Source organism: Centruroides sculpturatus, unplaced genomic scaffold (genome assembly GCF_000671375.1).
Source record: "Centruroides sculpturatus isolate CEXI.00-Female unplaced genomic scaffold, Cexi_2.0 scaffold111, whole genome shotgun sequence".
Taxonomy (NCBI): domain Eukaryota; kingdom Metazoa; phylum Arthropoda; class Arachnida; order Scorpiones; family Buthidae; genus Centruroides; species Centruroides sculpturatus.
The window spans coordinates 741289-761204 of record NW_019384655.1 but is presented as its reverse complement, the minus strand read 5'-3'; the positions used below and the strand labels follow the sequence as shown (position 1 = coordinate 761204).

The following is a 19916-nucleotide window of genomic DNA, read 5'->3' as shown; positions in this document are numbered from 1 at the left end:
TTGTCCATATCTTAACCATTTGACTATTCAGATACAACAAATTCTAAATTTTATTTAAATTTTTTTTAGATAAAAATTGTGTCCAAATTAACACACTAATAACTACAATTTGAGTATTTAAATAAATATAAAAAATAATTTATTAAAAACTCAGTAATACTTATCAAGAAATATTTATTTTGCAAAAATTATTAAATATGAATTGATAAAACACAAATATTTTTATTTACAAAAAATTTACAATAATAGAATTTTCATATGGAGAATGACACAAATATTTAAATTTTTTTTTCTTCCAAAAATTTTCAATAAAAACATCGCTCTGCTTACGTTTAAAATACAGTGGTCCTTTACATAATGTACACTATGATAATTTATCTTTTAATGAACTGGAATTCATTATTTACTTTGATCTTTTTGTATGATTTTTTCTTTAAAAGAATTTTTATTTACATTATTAAAGACAATTTGAAATCATCATTCTTTTTGTTTTTGTTTTTTTTTCCTTTAAAGAATAGCTGTTATATACAAGAAAGTGGAAAAAAGTTTTGACTATTTGACAAAAAAATTTATATGAATTTTGTTAATTTTGAAATGCATATAAATTTAAATTAAGTATTTTCAAAAGATCCGGGAGATGCAGGAAAAACCAAGGGATGATCCAGATTATGTACAGACGAACTCCTCGTCAGATTTAATGATCCTGAATGTGAACTGCTCGAACTTAGTTCTTCGTAACTGCCATGAAATTCTATAAAGAAACAGAGATATGGTTAGCGGCAAAATTATAATAATAATAATAAAAGATATTTAAAGTTTGTTTTTCTTACAGTTTTTATGTTAAATAATTGATAATGAGAAAGTTATTTCAGTTCAGCATACTGTTAAATAGTAAATTTATTAGAAAATATTGCTGTTTGATAAATACTAAATAAATCTGATTTACTTGTATAAGAAAAAGTTGTAGTAAAACGTTTTTATTTCACTGCAGAAAAACTCAAAGTTTCGGCATGATGATTATGAAGACTTGATGTAGTGGTACATTAGGGTTTGTTGGTTTTTAAAACTCAGTTTAAAAAATCAGATTTTTGAAGAAATTTATATAATTTTAAAACTGGGTTTTCCCAACTAAATAACTAGTTTTTGAACCTAGACTTAAACATAAAAATGAATTATCATATTTGATTAAAAACACCAATTTTTTGACACAAAATCATCTCTGGCGTGAAATGGAAATATTGTTAAATAATAAGTTTCACAGAAGTAACTACAAAAACAAAAATTTTCCTATGCCTATAAAGCATCCAATTCTCCCTACAATATGGAGAAATCTTGTAACAATGAAAAAAATGATAGAAAGATTTGTAGCTTCTCACACACATGTGGAATGAAGCAGAGTATTGTAAAATTATAGAGCTCCTTGAAGTTTTAAGACAAATACATTTAGCAGCTGTTGTCTTAGGATGACAAGATTTGCATCTTATCATCCTATTTATTAACAAGTGAAGGCTGTTTATTAACAAGTGAAGTTATGTGAATTGAAAAATTTGAAAACTGAAATTAGTTCAAAGTTGTTACATGCTGTAGCAGTGTGAATTCAAGAGAGAAGACAAACAGGATTAGTAACACTACTACTTTATTTACAAAATCCACAGAATGTTTGGAGAAAGTCTTCTAGCATATTTCTTCTACTAGCTTCAAAATCTGATATCATTAAGTTATCTGGACAAATATTATAGAGATTATATCCAAATTATTCTATAGATGACTGCAATGATGAAAAAGTGACAAAGAAGAAAATCAAGCCATAGCTTAAAAAATGCTATGGAAAAATCGATACATAAATATCTTCAAAAACCTAAAGAAGTGACTTCATCCAGCACTAAGACACTAAAAAAAGGAGTTTTTAGTATTAGAGGGTACAAACAGAAGAACAAAAAATTTAGATTTATTCTTTAATGATCTACAGATGACTAAACACAGCTCAGTAGCAATTGAGAAAGTTTTTTCTATTTCTGGCNATAGGCCTAATTTGTTATACATATGTATTATCTAAGATTTTATTAAACATTTTTTTCTAAATTATTGTTTTCTTTAGTCTCCGGCCCCAATTAAAAATTATTTGTATGTATTTATATGCAAAATTATACCCCGACTTACGCAAATTCGACTTACGCGGTTACCGCTCGGTCCCACCTATCGCGTAAGTTTGGGGTATTACTGTATTTTAAATAACAATAGTTAACAACACAGATTTATTTTTGTTTTAATACTAATATTTGTATTCCTGATGTAAATTTTATTGAAACATAAGCAAGCACAGATAATCTGTATGTGGATAATCGAGAGTATACTACACATCATAAAATTAGTGTTATGTATTCTGAAAAATACATACAAAAGTTGTACTACAAAGTGTATTATAAAGTGAATTATAAAATCTCTTAAAGATAAAAAAGTATACTTTTACTTTTTTTATAGTGAATATGCTTAATGCTTAAAACATTATTTAAAATGCCAAACTACAGATTAAACAGAAAACAAATATTTTGTTATATTTTTGAAATTTTATAAATAAAAAGTTTTATTAATTAAATATAAATTAAAAAGTTTTAAAATAAGTTGTAAATATTTCTTATTTCCATGTTTTGGAGGTGAAAATTCAAAAACCAATTAAAACCGGTTTTGTAGAAAAGTTGAGATTTGAAAACCTTTTTTTTTTAAAAAGTCAATTTTTGTATAAACCCTAATGTACTGTACATTTTGATATGCTCTTTCTTTTCTTTTTTATGACTTAAAACTTCTTGATATGCAGGATGTCCCAGAGGTCTGGAACAATAGGATCTTTGTTTATTCTTCTACTGGTAAAACTTGACTCAGAGTAAGGAAAAAATGAATTTGAGTTATTTTAATGGTGGATTTGCAGTCAACATAAAGTTGCCAGAGTTTAACAGGTTGCACCTTGACTGTCATGATGATTAGTGGGAAGTCTGGATGCAGCCCATTAAACTTTTCAGTGACTGTAGGTCCCGCACCATCGAAATAACTTGAAAATTCCTTCTCACTTGCTGCCATGCTTTACCTGTAAAAGAATAAACAAAGAACAACTCATATGGTTCCATACTTATTAGATACACCCTGTATATACATTTTTATGTTATTAATTATACACATTATGTATAATGCTCAAATTCTAAATAAACATGGCATCTGAAAGTCAAAGATTGCCTCTACACCCAAAAATTACAAATTTCTTATATGTAAATATAATATACAGTATACTTCTGACTATCCAGGCTAATCATTGGTAATGGAGGCATGGATAATCTAAAAGTCTGTTTTAATGAAAGCTAACTGATTTTTTTTTATTTAATTTATTACGTTAAATTTAATATGAAATTAAAGTTTTTATATTATGAATAAAATACATATTGAAACTTAAACTTTTCATTAATTAATAAACTTTAGATGTGGTCAGAGTTGAATAAAACTTTTGACATGAACAGAAAATTTAGAAAAGTTTATTGAACTAGCATCTTGCAGTTCACTATCAATTTCTTCTATTATTAACTGAAAATGACAGGTTGCCAGATAGATATCATAGTAAAACATCATTCATTTTGCAATATTAATGATTTATTGATAAGGAAATGATTCAAAATATTTTCTTCACACAATTTTACAACTTATGTGTATATGTATTTTTACATAAGTACAACCATATTGTTCAAGAATCAACTGCACCTAATGTACTTGTTAGGACATTTAATTAATTTATGCCTTGATGTTCTGGAAATAATTCTGATGCTCAATAAATCTGTGTTGTTAATCCTTCCTATTTAAAATGGTAAACAATAATACCTTGACTTACGCGAACCCGGAGTTATGCGATTTTCAAATCTCGTCAATTCGTCTTTTGTTTGAGCGCCACGCAACCCTTGATTATTCACTCCCCCCACACTACTGTTCAGCTTACATGTTCGGATGTGTCGGATTATGAAGACTTGATGTAGTGGTACATTAGGGTTTNTAAATGTGTTTATTAATAATGTTTTATCAGTTCCACTTGTTAATACTGATGTATCGATGTTTATGAAAATTTATTACATAAAAGTTGATCAAGCATTGCACGTGAAGTGTAAGTAACAAACTACATTCAACTGAAAATGCATAAAAGTGTGAATTTAGCTTATGAAAAGAAATTTAGGGGTGTAAAAAATTGTTCATGGTTCAAAAGTTGAATATTGCTGGCTGGCTGAGGTGGTTAAGGTGCTAGTCACTAATCTTTGGAATCTGGTTGCATAACCCCAGGAAATTTTTGCATGGTAGTCTGTCCCAGATATGTTGGACCTGTTCTATTGTAGGCCTGAAAGAAGACTCTTATATTCACAGACAGAAAAAGTAAAAAAAAAGTTGAGGACTGCTTGTAATTTATATAAATTATGCTTGTATCCAAATAATTGGATATTAATTTAATTTTATTTAATAAGCAACATTAATATATTTTAACAAGCAATTATTTATTGATATTGTCACAATGCTGGTCTGCAATTTTTAATCATATTTTTTATTAATTAAATTTAATATATATGCTCTTGATGTTAGTAGTGTCTTGTCCCTATAAATCATACTTTTCCTGTTAACAATAGAGTCAAGATGGTCATCTAACTCCATTCTGGAGAAACTTTTGAATTGAAATAACATGACTTCCAATCCAACCCAGAAGTTTCTACATAGTTAATCAGGCCTCTGGATTCTAAGCTTTCTATATCTGGTTTTGACTTTCATCTAACTAACTCCATTTTTGAGAAGGACAGACAGTTAAACCATATGAGTTATCATTAATGGCTTTTGTGCAAGCCATTAATGATAACTCATATGGCTTAACAGTGGATATTGAGCAGTCTAGCAATACTGAAGTCCATTGTTTGGACATAAACATTAAAGTGGAAGGATCCACCATCCTCATGTTGGTATACCACAAACCATGTGCTACCTCTACATACATACTGGTGGGTTCATACAACCCATTCTCCTACAAGGCTGCAGCTTTTAATACTCTGGTTAGAAGGGCATTTTTCCACTCATCCACCTCACAAGCCCTAGCTACCGAGTTAACTTACGTTAAGAAGATAGCAGCCAGACACGGGTATCCTAATCTAACACACCGTCTGATTGAGCGACATCAATGCTTACAATACACACCCACTATGCATGCAAGGGCCAGCACAGACCTGGAAGATCATATGCGTGTCTCAGTCACCTTTAACCCATATGTTAAAGCAGTGTACGCAGAGATTGCCAGCAAGCATCAAATGCAAATAGCATATAGGAGATGTCCCACAATCTTCGACATCCTTAGAAATGGAAAGGACTCTCCAGATCGTAACAGACTTCCCAGTGTGTACTCCATCCCATTCAAAGATGACAGATGGGACAAGAGCCTTATATATATATATATATATATATATTATATCGATTCCACCAAGCAATCTTTAAATACTAGAATACGTAAGCATCAAGCAAACCTTCGACACAGGTGACACACCACTGCCCTGGCCACCTATGTGTCTGATCCTGACATCGAGGCGGAATTCGACAGGGCCGAAGTCATCGTCACTACACTCCACCTAGAACATCTAAAATGGCTAGAAGCCATATCCATCTACAAGGCTAGCCACATAACCACTTGTATCAAAGATGAACTCAGTCTATCTGTAGCATGGCAGGCCCTTATAGACGGCGACCTTTAATTAAATATCACCATCCACACACGAATGCACATGCCCATCACAACAGGTTTCGTTAAACAAGCATTCAATTTTGTTTTAAATCTTCAAGTTCTAATTTTTGAAGCATTCCTTTGGACTTTTTACCTGAGGAAGAACTGTCTTAAAAAGTTCGAAAATGTTTGTGAAGAAAGGTTTTTTCACACAATTTACACCAGTAACAGGTTCCAGATTTAGTGTTAAAAAATTAATAAAAAAATATGATTAAAAATTGCATCCTGGCATTGTGATGATGTCAATAAAGAATTGCTTGTATATGATTAAATTTATTTTTCCGTAATTATCAATGTCAAATTCTTTAAATTCAAAATATTATACAAGTTAGTAATAAGCAAAATGGTTATTGAAAAAGCTATAAACATAATTATCATATGAATAAATAATAAACAACTCTTGAAATATATTCATTTATTAATGTGAAATGTATACATGTAAATTTTTCACAATGCAAAGTTTCTCAAATTTAATTTAAAAATTTTGAAAATTATATCTTTTGAGTATAAAGTTCATTTATCGACTAATCATCTTAACAAAAATATGAAAAAAACAATATATATTTTGATGTATATCACATTTAAAATCACATTTTTGGTGTATATCACATTCACTTAAATTTAAAAAACTAATTCAAGACAAACAGAATATATATTTTACTTTTTGACATTTAAAATCTAAAAACAACAAATTTTTAATAAAATTATCATAACAGTCATGCAGATAACAAAATTTAAGTAATAAAAAAATTTTGTAATGTGCAACAAAGTTTAATATACAAAATATTCAAAAAAATAAATGACTAAAAGTATAATGAATGCTGATGTAAAATAGATCAGAAATGTCCAATAAAACTGAAAAGAATCGTTGCTTTTGAAATAATCATAGTTGAAGTTTTGTGACATCATTTCCAGATGCTGATCATATAAATCATTTCCTAATATATAAAAAGAAAAACAAATAGTGAATGAAATCTCCCTAATTATTTGAAAAACTAAAAATTAAATCTTAATGGAAACAACCTAATCTCAAACTGGCAAGTTATTTAATGGAAACAGACATTTTCCATTAAATAACATGTTGGATATTTGGATGAAGACAAAATTGCACCTCATACATTGATGTGGTTACAAGATCACTTATCTGTGCACAAAAAATAGAATATCTAATACCAGATTACATTTGAGCTATATATAGCCAACTTATTCAACAATTAACTAAGATTATTTAGTAGAAAGGTCAGGCCACCTGTTTCGTTCCAAAATTTGTAGTTAAAAATTATATTTGAATTAAAATTTAGACCAAATTATCCTGTTTAATCATTCAATAAATAACCTAATTATAGCCAGTATGTAATCCAGCATTAGATGTTTGATAGAAAATTTAGGCTGGTATTTGAATATGTAGAAGAAGCTCACTGATGGATTAAAAGTTTTTCTCATAAACATTAACATGTTAAAATTGCAATAATTAATTGTAAGAGTTGCAATGTATATTTTATTTTTGTTATTTTCATTGTGTATACATGCTTTTAAATTTATTGTTTAATGAAAACCTACTGCTGATTAATCAAAGTGATAAAAAAATCTTTTATTTTTCCATTATATAACTTGCTGTTTGGAAATAGGTTGTTTATTTTGTTACATAACTACCAATTTCATTTAATACATATAAAATTAAATCTTATGTATGATGAATATCATTTCAGAATTAAAAATACTTTCTGATTGATAAACATGACCTTAATTGCTTTTAAATTCAAAATTCTTTAATTTTCAGACTTTCTACAGTAAATTGCTAAATATTCAAGATAGTAAAGTGGAATTTTGCTAAATTTAACTATTATCAATGATTATTTAAAATAAATATTATGATGATGATAGATTACCACCCAAATAATTTATTGAAATTCAACTACTACTAGAAAAGGCCTGATCTACTTTCATGAATAAAAAGTACCATATTTTTATTCCTTTGTTAAAGTTAATTTTATAAGAATAAGTTAATAATGTTGCAAATGTTTGCTGGCTACATGGCTGAGTCAGTTAAGGCATTAGCCTAGCATTCCAGGAATCTGGGATCAAATCTGTGCAGTCAAAAAACTCTAGGAATTTCTCAGGGATGTGATCCATCCTGCATGTCAGACCTGTCTCTCAATGCCCAGCCAAACCACAATGGGCCCAATAAAATGCTCTCTTAGTGTCCATTGGGCAAAAAATAAAAACATGCTGCAAATGTAGATATATTCATTTCTTATATTAGATATATTTATTTCATAATTGAAGTTTAGACTATACAAAAAGTCAAATTAACTTTTTAGTCCATCTTTATCCCTTACACACCACCACAGAAGTAACAGTCTTAAAAAAAATTGCTTTGAAGAACTCTTCTTAAACACAGATAAAAATTGGTAAAAAACTTCACAAGGTTAAAAAAGATCAAGTGCCAGCCTTTTATTGTAGGTTCTGACACTTTTACAATTAAGTTAAGTTAGACTATTTACAAAAAGTTAATTTGACTTTTTGTAAATAGTCTAAACTTCAATTATGAAGAAAATACATCCTGAGTTATCACAAAAATTGTAGATATATTTATGTATTGTACAATAATGGATTTCCATGTTACGTTTTTTCTTTTTTTGGTAAATATATTGAAGTGTTATAAGTTATTTTTCACCATAAGAAAAAAGTATTTGACTTCTCATTCATCATGAAAATAAATTTTCCTCTTTTTTCAGTGCATGCTTTTGCATGAAACTAGAATTTTTAAGAGTACAACAAAGCAATTTCTAAAACAACAAAAGCTAACTACAACTGTTTATACATATTACACATCCTCCCATTTCTCATTCAGTATATGCTACAAAGAATGATCACATTATCTCAGAGCTCTAAACTACTAACTCGTAACAACAGTTTAAAAAAGTGTGTGTGTAAAAATATAAAATTAATATTTCTGTAAAAATCACACTTTTTTGTATCATGTTAACTATGATTGACCACAACTGACCTGCTTGCATGGCCTATTCTAGAAATTTTGTTTCTATACCCAAATACTTTCAGACAAATGCATAAAATTCATTAGATTTCATCCTTGCAGAGTGCACTTTTGATGTTAAGGACTTCAAATTAAAATTCTTAACATTGAAAGTGCACTCCAAAAGGATGAAATCTAATGAATTTAATATGTTCACTCCAAAAAATGGAATAGTAATGCATCCAAAAATACTCAGGTATAGAACCATAAGTTTCTATAAGTTAAACCACAATAAAGCAGAAGTTGATTATTTTTAAATTTGAGTTAGAGAAATTCAATTTAGTGCAATATGTTTTAATTCATAAAAAAAAAATATTACAATATATTTTGAATTGTTTTTGGTACAGATTAACATGTAAAAACTTGATAACAACATTTTATAAAGTTCAAAAGTATTAACTGACATAAATTTTAACATAAGTTAACCTTTAGATTTTTTAATTACTAATATCCAATTTGTGACTGTTTTTCAAATATTAGTTTGCAAATATTTACATATTTTTAATGAGCTGAAATATTTAATTTTAATAAATTACTAGTATTAAATGCAGTAAATAAATTACTGTATTTACTCCAATGTAAGATGTACTTTTTCCCAGGTTTTAGTATTTCTGAAAACAAGGTACATCTTAAATTTGATGTAAAATTTCATAATTAGCAACCTCTAAAGCCATGTTTCTTATTTCTCTGTCACTAATTCTGTTGTGTCATTTCAATGATTTTTATTAGACCAATATTCAAAGTAGTAAATATTTAAGAGATTGATTTAGCTCACTCTCATTAGTCTGTTGTAATAACCTCATAGCTACTTGGATAAAAATTGCAGAAAAGTTGTGTGACACTCTTTCAAAACAATTTGCATTTCCAATGCTTCAAATAGCACTAAGGATGATTGTGTGTGAAAAAATGTAAGCATTGAATACAGTGTTAATTCACACTGCCTAACATGGAAAATGAAGAGGTGTCTGATTTCAGTACCATGAGTGTCAGTGATATATAACTTAATTTATTGAGCAATAAATTTGTTTCGAGTTGTCTATTTTTCATACATCTGAGCATGTGGAAATTAAGGCATGCCTAGATTGAATGGCATCTTATATTTGAGTAAATACGATAAAAAAAAGTATTGCCTAAATGTAGATCAATGTCAAGTTCTCCAAATTTAAGTGAAATGATTTATAGCTTGGATTTTGATTTCTCAACTAAATTAAAAAGATGCAGATTTCATTCTCTAAAGGTTTATTTTAAAGATTCTATCAATATTCAAAATGTTGACATAGAATGAAGAAATTTAAATCCAAGCACTAAAATTAAATTAAAATTTAATTTTAGTGCTCACATTTAAACACCAAAGCCAAAAGAAATTTTTTTAATGTTGTAACTGATGTGAAAGTAAAAAAATAAAAATCCATAACTGGTTGGGGCTGAGTGTGTAGTGAACTGTGATCAATACAAAACATTAGTCTGTTGATATAAAAATTAAAATTTAAAAGAATTAATATCACTTTCTTTTTTATTACTAAATATAAATATGCATTTATCACACATTTGAAGATACAATAATATTTAAATAAAAAAAAACAACTTTAAAGTATATTCTTATTTGAATTATTTCTGTGGTCATAATAATATTCCCAGTGACTGTATTTTAATGATACAATTTGAAGTGGAAAAAAAGATTGGAAATTTCACAGAATAATTCAGGAAAGAGGAAGATTTTAGTAAAATTGGTTGGCAACATCAGATCAGTTTTCCAGTGGGGTTATTATTGATGAACAAATCAGATAAAATAGTATATATGTATGTATAATATTTTATTATTATTATTATTATTTAATTATTATTTACAATCAGTGAAAAATATTTTTAAGAAATTTTAAATATATCACTTTTGAAACTTTCCAAATATAAAAATAATAAAAGTTGGAACCTCTGATCTACATTTTCTAAACCTGAATCTGTACAGAAGGTCAGCATCGTATTTTCAAAGTAAAATGTCAATTTGTTAAGTTGCAAGATATGAAATTCATACATTACTGTTTCAGATTATGATTTAAGAATAGCATTATTTTGCATTAATGAAAAATTTGTCTACAGACATTTTTTTGTATTCAGAAAATCTTACAATAGATTATCACCATAAATGAGCATTTCTCAATGTTCAAGTAATGTGCTGTTCAAAGCTGGAACTTAACAATAATTAATTTCACACATTCCTTACATCTTCCAGGATTATTTTAAAACAGAAATTACAAGTTGTTGTGATGTTTAACAAGTGGATCTCCATTTAGCAGTTTTGGTACATAAATATAGTTGAACTTGATTTAAAAAGAAAACTTTTTAATAAAAGCAGAATTTTATTTCTTCATTTTTTTGTTCAAATTTTGTTTTATATATATCTCAGTGTAATTTATATAAACTAAAAAAATAATAATAATTTTTAAATTTATAACTAACTAATTAATAATTTTAATAACGGTGAAGTTGTATTTTCAATTCATCGTGAATATTTTCAAATTTGAAAGTAATTATTTCAATTCAATCAAAATTTAGTAATTCATTTTAAGTAATATTTTGAACAAATAAAATTGAATTTTTACTTTGTTTATTCTTAACAGTTTGTAAGAAGTTGTACTCATAATGTATTCATATAAAAAAAAAACTATTATTATTGTAATACCTGTAATCTCTGCTTGTAAATGTTTATCCTTAGCACTGCTTTCTTGCATAGCATCTGCCAGACATTCTTTCAATTGATCTTCTATGTGTTCTCTTTTTGCAGTGTGTGTTTCAGTAGTTTTAGGCCAATCACCAAAAACTTCAAGAATTCCTGGAGATTGTTCAAAACTTCCTTAAATAACAAATATAACAACATATGGTTATTGTCATATCACACAAATAAATCAATATAATTATAAATTTTTTTATCATTTTTTATTTACCTGAACTTGCTTCAATAAGTAACAGAGTTGGCGATTCTGAATGCGACTGATGAGATGAAGGCATAGCCATGGGACTAGATCGGACCGGATGAGTTCTGAATCAAAATTATTTTCAACATTAGAAATTAAAAAACAAATTTAAAATCTTTTTTATAATATATATTATAAATGTATTACCATTAGATGTGTAGGCATTAAAACAATAATTATTAAATGAGTTTTATATATCAATATTAAAATCTATAATTTTATGTTATAATAGTGAATACTTAAGACACTATAGAGAAATTTATATAATAAATGGTTTACCTAATATTTTCTATATCTAGTTCTTCGGTATAAATATCTAATGGTGACGAATGAGGTACTTCTGGACTTTGTGATAAAAGAGCAGACGATTCTGGAGACAAAACTGTCGTGTTTGCCATGTGCTGAAATGTTTTAAAAGTAAACTGTGGCCCCATCCATAGTCGACGGTGAGGACCAGCATGGGTGATGATTTCAACCTAATTTACAAATTTATCATTAATTTCTTTTCATCTTTAATTCTTTTATTCATTAATTTCTTTTCAATCATTAATTTAAATTCATCATTAATTTAATTAATAACAAAAATTAAATAAAAAGTGTTTATAATTTGCTTTTACCATGTGATATATTTTAACAAACACTGAGTAAATTTCAATTGTAGCATCTTCAAGTGAAGAACTTATTGGGTTGTTTGGAAAGTAATTTCGTTTTTTTCCGTGGAAAAAAAAAACAATATTTTTATAATAAATAAATATTTTATTAAATTATATATCGACCATTTTGGTCAAATACCTGNGAAATTTTAAATATATCACTTTTGAAACTTTCCAAATATAAAAATAATAAAAGTTGGAACCTCTGATCTACATTTTCTAAACCTGAATCTGTACAGAAGGTCAGCATCGTATTTTCAAAGTAAAATGTCAATTTGTTAAGTTGCAAGATATGAAATTCATACATTACTGTTTCAGATTATGATTTAAGAATAGCATTATTTTGCATTAATGAAAAATTTGTCTACAGACATTTTTTTGTATTCAGAAAATCTTACAATAGATTATCACCATAAATGAGCATTTCTCAATGTTCAAGTAATGTGCTGTTCAAAGCTGGAACTTAACAATAATTAATTTCACACATTCCTTACATCTTCCAGGATTATTTTAAAACAGAAATTACAAGTTGTTGTGATGTTTAACAAGTGGATCTCCATTTAGCAGTTTTGGTACATAAATATAGTTGAACTTGATTTAAAAAGAAAACTTTTTAATAAAAGCAGAATTTTATTTCTTCATTTTTTTGTTCAAATTTTGTTTTATATATATCTCAGTGTAATTTATATAAACTAAAAAAATAATAATAATTTTTAAATTTATAACTAACTAATTAATAATTTTAATAACGGTGAAGTTGTATTTTCAATTCATCGTGAATATTTTCAAATTTGAAAGTAATTATTTCAATTCAATCAAAATTTAGTAATTCATTTTAAGTAATATTTTGAACAAATAAAATTGAATTTTTACTTTGTTTATTCTTAACAGTTTGTAAGAAGTTGTACTCATAATGTATTCATATAAAAAAAAAACTATTATTATTGTAATACCTGTAATCTCTGCTTGTAAATGTTTATCCTTAGCACTGCTTTCTTGCATAGCATCTGCCAGACATTCTTTCAATTGATCTTCTATGTGTTCTCTTTTTGCAGTGTGTGTTTCAGTAGTTTTAGGCCAATCACCAAAAACTTCAAGAATTCCTGGAGATTGTTCAAAACTTCCTTAAATAACAAATATAACAACATATGGTTATTGTCATATCACACAAATAAATCAATATAATTATAAATTTTTTTATCATTTTTTATTTACCTGAACTTGCTTCAATAAGTAACAGAGTTGGCGATTCTGAATGCGACTGATGAGATGAAGGCATAGCCATGGGACTAGATCGGACCGGATGAGTTCTGAATCAAAATTATTTTCAACATTAGAAATTAAAAAACAAATTTAAAATCTTTTTTATAATATATATTATAAATGTATTACCATTAGATGTGTAGGCATTAAAACAATAATTATTAAATGAGTTTTATATATCAATATTAAAATCTATAATTTTATGTTATAATAGTGAATACTTAAGACACTATAGAGAAATTTATATAATAAATGGTTTACCTAATATTTTCTATATCTAGTTCTTCGGTATAAATATCTAATGGTGACGAATGAGGTACTTCTGGACTTTGTGATAAAAGAGCAGACGATTCTGGAGACAAAACTGTCGTGTTTGCCATGTGCTGAAATGTTTTAAAAGTAAACTGTGGCCCCATCCATAGTCGACGGTGAGGACCAGCATGGGTGATGATTTCAACCTAATTTACAAATTTATCATTAATTTCTTTTCATCTTTAATTCTTTTATTCATTAATTTCTTTTCAATCATTAATTTAAATTCATCATTAATTTAATTAATAACAAAAATTAAATAAAAAGTGTTTATAATTTGCTTTTACCATGTGATATATTTTAACAAACACTGAGTAAATTTCAATTGTAGCATCTTCAAGTGAAGAACTTATTGGGTTGTTTGGAAAGTAATTTCGTTTTTTTCCGTGGAAAAAAAAACAATATTTTTATAATAAATAAATATTTTATTAAATTATATATCGACCATTTTGGTCAAATACCTGTTGTCATCGTTTCTGGTAGTAGCATGATTTCACATTCATAAAAGTTTTGATTGTTGCTTATAAAAAACTGATCCAAGTGATTTTTGACATTGTCATTTCAAGTAAATGTCTTACAGTTTAAAAAATTGTATAGACCGGAATAATCTGAGTGTGCTCGATCTGGTGAATATGGTTGGTGTGATAGCACGTCCCATCTAAGTTATAACAGTTTCTGACGAGTTAACAAACTTGTGTGAAATTTGACATTATCGTGGTTTGTTAAATTGTCTGGTAAAAGCTCCCAAAAAAAAAAAAATTCCTTAAAATTCCACTAAAGAGAGCATCTCTCTTTAAGAACATGTGGAACCCATATATCGAGCTTTGAAACAAAACCAATTTGTTTCAAGTAATCATAAACAGTTCAATTTGACAAACTTAATCTCTTAGTGATTTCATGTGTTGTTATTCAGCAGTTTGCTTCAATCGGTACATTTATTTTGTTTTCATTGGCTTCCACTGGCCATCCAGAATATGGTGCATCTTCAATATTGAAATTGCCAGAACAAAATTTTGTTAACCAGTTTTGGCATTGTCATTCTGTCAATACATCTTCTCCAAACACATCACACAATTTTTTTCTCGCTTGAACAGCATTCTTACCCTTTCGGTAATAAAAGAGCAAAATATGCCAAAAATGCTGCTTTCATTCTTCCATATGTGATGGGACACAAAAAATAAACAATTGCACAAAATCAAACAAAATTTTTACAAATAAGCCTTAAAATGCTAGCTGTCAAAATATATAATGATAATAGAGTTTAGAATGAAAATGGCGGAAAAAATGTGACTAATCCGTCTAGTGGTAAAAAAAAAACGAAATTACTTTCCAAACAACCCAATACAATGAGCAAACATATGAATTTGCATATTGTATGAGCAACAATATGCAAATTCATATTAATTGATTATTTTTTAAATATTTCAATTTCAGATTTGATAAAAGTACATTACTATTGATTATGCAATAAATTTCAAATTAAAAAATCCAGCAAAGAGTTGTCTAACTTTCCTGGTTGTTATGTGATTTTGTTATAAAAACCATTTTATATTATTAATTATTATGAAATGCAAGAAGCTTAATTTTGAGGGTAGGGATGAATTTTTATAAAAAATTGTGAATGCAAATAACAAGCAAAATTTTAAATATGTCTGACTTCTCTCAAGACCCCAATATGTGACCCACTTCTATCTCTCAATTCCTTGAGCTTTAACCACCAAAATTTAATAGCTTCAATGCCCCTTATACACAAGCTACCATGCCAAACATCATTTCTTAATCATTACCCTATCCTGAGATATTAAACAAAATACATGACAACACACACAGACAATTTTGGATTTTTTTTTGTTTAGAGGGATCAAAACATCATGATTTCAAAAACCTGTAGGGTCAAATTTGGCACAATTACAATATTATATTATAACAGTTCGGAATGTAACCCATGTTGCATTAAAACAGCCAGGAAAATAACAAGAAAGTAAAAATTTGAGATGATTACAATACTTTCTTGTGTTATGTTATATCAGCCAGGAAAGTAAAAGTTCAAAGTTTTATAAGGTACTACGTTCCGTTGCTTGTTTTTTCTATTGCCTGAGGAAGAACTATTAATGTCCGAAAATGTTTGCAATATATTTATCCATCATATCACACACACCGGTAACAGGTTCAAGGTACATGTTGGTTTCATCCCAGTGTCCTTTGGATATAGAAGTTTATATGGTAATAAGCTGACAAGTGACCTGGAAAACTTAGGAAATCAACAGGAAATTTTACTTGAAGGGAAGAGTCAGAGAAAATGTAGAATTTTATAATTTCAATAATATGTCAAAGTGAAATTTTCACCATGATCTCAGAATCCAATTATGCATAGTAACCAAACCACAACTAAACTGCTTTTGATATCCATTTTTGACCCCATTTTGGCTGAGATATGGCTCCTCTGACAATGTAGAAATCAAAAGTTAATTTTCATATGGGAATTGTTATTTTTTAACATAAGGCTCTATATAATTGTCCAGCCTGGACAATTCAAAAAATTGAAAGATTCTTTACAAGATCATCTATTAAACCACTTATGGTGTGCATATTAAAACCATGTACCGTCCATACCTATTATAAGTGCATTGGTTTAATTTTAAACTGTTGCTGTTTGACTATGTTTAGTTTCTGTGAATAGCTAATTTTCATACTTCTTAATTTTTCCATCACAGAAATTACTTATACTTTTAAATTCTTTATTCTATTTTTATTTGAATGTAATTCTATTCAAACTCTGCTTAACCATTTAGAAACACTATTCTAATATCAAAGACAATGGAAATGTGTCTTGTTGAAAGTACCTGCACCTTTTTAACAACATTGCACAAATTTATTTCAAATTTACTAGTTTAACATTAGAAGACAAAGTAGTCTTTAAGTAATAAAAAAAAATTACTCTAGCTTATATTTATTTTTTTCATCTGATTGAGTAGATGTATTAGATTTGTATAAATCATTGCAATTAAAAGTGGTTTAAGTCCATTTAAAAAAAAAATCAAGTTAATAATGACATTAGCTACATTTCTAGTGATCTTTTTATTTTAAAACAATTTGCAGTCAAGATCATCAAAACTGCTATGATTTTTTAATAAATAATTAGCTTGCATACAAAATTTCAAAAAATTTTTTTGAAAGTGGTTTTTCATCTGATTGATCAATTAAAAATTTAAAAAATGGACTTGAACAGTCCATTTTTTAAATTTTTAATTGATATGCAATATGTTATGTGGTAAAATGTTAGTAGGTGCTAGATTTACTTTATAACTGTAATACTTCATTATTATAAAAATCCACCATGAGTACAGAAAAACAAAAAAATTTTAAGTTTAACCTCCATTAGTAATCTAGCATCTATGAGAAGCCACTTTTATAACTGCATTTGTTGAAAACATGAACTAATACAGGGATTATCATATGTACTAACTGATAGAAATTTTGAAATTGTAGAAATGGTATTAAGAAGAAATAATTTATTGTATGTCCCCAGTACAATAATTATCCCATTACAAAGTCATAATAAAATATTGAAAAAATAATAACTTTATATTGAATGAAATAAAACAAGAGAATTTCTTCTCAACTAAACCTTTAGAGGAGACAATTTTTTAAAAATTAAAAATTACTGATGGAGAGCCTATAAATTGGTTAAAGATATGTTGGATGCAGTTTTCAAGAAATGAATCCTATAAAATGTTTTATAAAATGCCAATGGAAGAGGATGCTGAATTCAAAATTCTTAATTTATTACTGCATCAGGAAAAACCAAGAAACTTTAATATTAATACCATTATATAAAAATGTAAAACCAATACTGACACACAAATACAAAGACATGATGGAGTTATTAGGTTTATACCTACTGCACACCATGATTATTTCAAAATTCCCAAACTTATTCAAGATGAAAAGAAGACTGAATTTTAGATTATCAACAATTTGAATTTGATCTCTTAAAAAATGAATGAATATTTAACTCTATGAAATGAAAACACATTATTTTCTTGTTAGGCTGCAATTTGAAAAAAGACCTATAAATTCCCACAGTTGTCTGTTGTCTATCCTTCCTTAACTTCAAAAATGGAGTTAGATAGATGAAAGCCGAGACCAGGTATGGAAAGCTTAGGGGCAGGAAACTCCGATTAACTATATACAAACTTCCAATGCAAACTGGAAGTCACATTATTTCAATTCAAAAATTTTCCCCTGAAGGAAATTAGATAGATGACTCTGGCAACAGAGCATGAGTCCTGCTAGCAACAGAATCATGCCAGTGATTCTGTTGCTAGCAGTGAAAGTATGATGTACAGGGACAAGACACTGCTAATTTGAGATAAACAGCATATAATTTAAATAAAATAAATTTAAAATATGATTAAAAATTGCAGCCAGCATTGTGATGCATTATAAAAGATACTTTATAAAATCCAGAATTAGATATTTGATAATAAAATTATTTACCTGAGAGAGCCAGCTCTCTTCTATCTCTTCTGTTTTTGCTTGGCTGTCTTGCATTTGATTATTGGTTTCAGCATGACCTGTGTAAATTAACTTTTAATTCTTTTTTGGAAAATTCAAACTATTTTTTATTAATTATACAATTACCTGAAGATGAAATTTCATAAGCTATTAGAGGGTTTGTTGTAGATAAAGGTGGTTTAATTTCCATTGAACTTAAAAGACTGTAATAAAAAAAAACTTAAAATCTTCTATAATGCTAATAATAATGCAAATTAGCATTTTATAAATTAAAGAATGCTAATTTGGTATGTGAATATTTTACCGAAACAAGTTCCACTGAGCATGTGCAGTAACATCAAGTTCGATGGGAGAATCTTCACCCACTTTCCCAGTACCAGAAGGTAGTCTTGGTTCAAGAATGTATTCTATTAGACAACCCTGACAGCCCACAACAAAAAGTGAATCAACTGGACGTTTTTCTAATAAAGTAAATTATAATTATGAATTTTATATACTTTTCATAAACTTTTCCTTAATTTTTTAATCCTATAATATTAACATTTTAAAAAATATATCTTCATTTTTACAGTTGTTTTTTAAATTTTATATCTTAAATATTAATAAATGTTAAATTCTTCATAATTAAAATTTTCTGTAATATTCTGTTGCAAAATTTTTTAATGTTATTGAATAAATTGTTAAATAGATATTGAATATGCTGAAAGTATTTTAATCAATCTTTATATATGTGTATATATGAGGTTCATTCAAAAAGTCCATGGCCTAGCTGACATATAGTGCTAATGTAAGATAATTTTTATTACTGTTTATTACTATTGTTTGTTCTAATATGAAATATAACAGTAAAGTGCTATTCTGATACTTTATTTTTATACTTTGACTAGCAGACCCCGCCATGCCTTGTTGTGGCTCAAAATGTATCTATTATAAATGTATAATACTTCCCCCGTGGGGGAAAATTTTTCGAAAAATTTTTTCTTAGTGTACATTCTCTTGACGTACCCTATTAAAACGCAATCAAAAGCGCAAAAACCCGCATCTAAAATAGTATAATAGAAGCCAAGTTTTTCACAGTAAGCCTTAATCTTGTGCTTCTCCCCCGCGGGGAAAATATCGAAAAATCCCTTCTTAGTATACATTGTGTTGACGTACTCTATTAAAATGAAATCAAAAACGCAAAAAATCGCATCTAAAATAGCATAAATAGAAGCACAGTTCTTTACGGTAAGCCTTAATCCTGTCCATCTCCCGGGGGGATTTCGACATGTATATTATATAAAAACACGTGCGTATTCGAATGCAGCGTTGTGTCAAAATTTCAAAGGAATCGGTAGGAACAAACGAACATTACATTTTTATTTATATAAATAGATAGA

The 19916-nt window shown here is 27.8% G+C and overlaps 1 protein-coding gene across 1 annotated transcript in view; it reads right to left on the bottom strand.

Moving 5' to 3' along the window:
- Nucleotides 1-265: 265 nt before the first annotated feature.
- Nucleotides 266-19916, bottom strand: part of LOC111626434 (breast carcinoma-amplified sequence 3 homolog) — a 101619-nt gene continuing 81968 nt past the window's right edge. The window contains exons 16-25 of the mRNA XM_023369803.1: nucleotides 18842-18998; nucleotides 18664-18740; nucleotides 18520-18596; nucleotides 13969-14165; nucleotides 13660-13754; nucleotides 13318-13568; nucleotides 12071-12267; nucleotides 11762-11856; nucleotides 11500-11670; nucleotides 266-751 (exon numbers count right to left, since the gene is read on the bottom strand). Of these exons, the coding sequence (XP_023225571.1) occupies nucleotides 612-751; nucleotides 11500-11670; nucleotides 11762-11856; nucleotides 12071-12267; nucleotides 13318-13568; nucleotides 13660-13754; nucleotides 13969-14165; nucleotides 18520-18596; nucleotides 18664-18740; nucleotides 18842-18998 (1457 nt within the window). The 3' untranslated portion in view covers nucleotides 266-611. The remainder of the gene's footprint in view (nucleotides 752-11499; nucleotides 11671-11761; nucleotides 11857-12070; nucleotides 12268-13317; nucleotides 13569-13659; nucleotides 13755-13968; nucleotides 14166-18519; nucleotides 18597-18663; nucleotides 18741-18841; nucleotides 18999-19916) is intronic.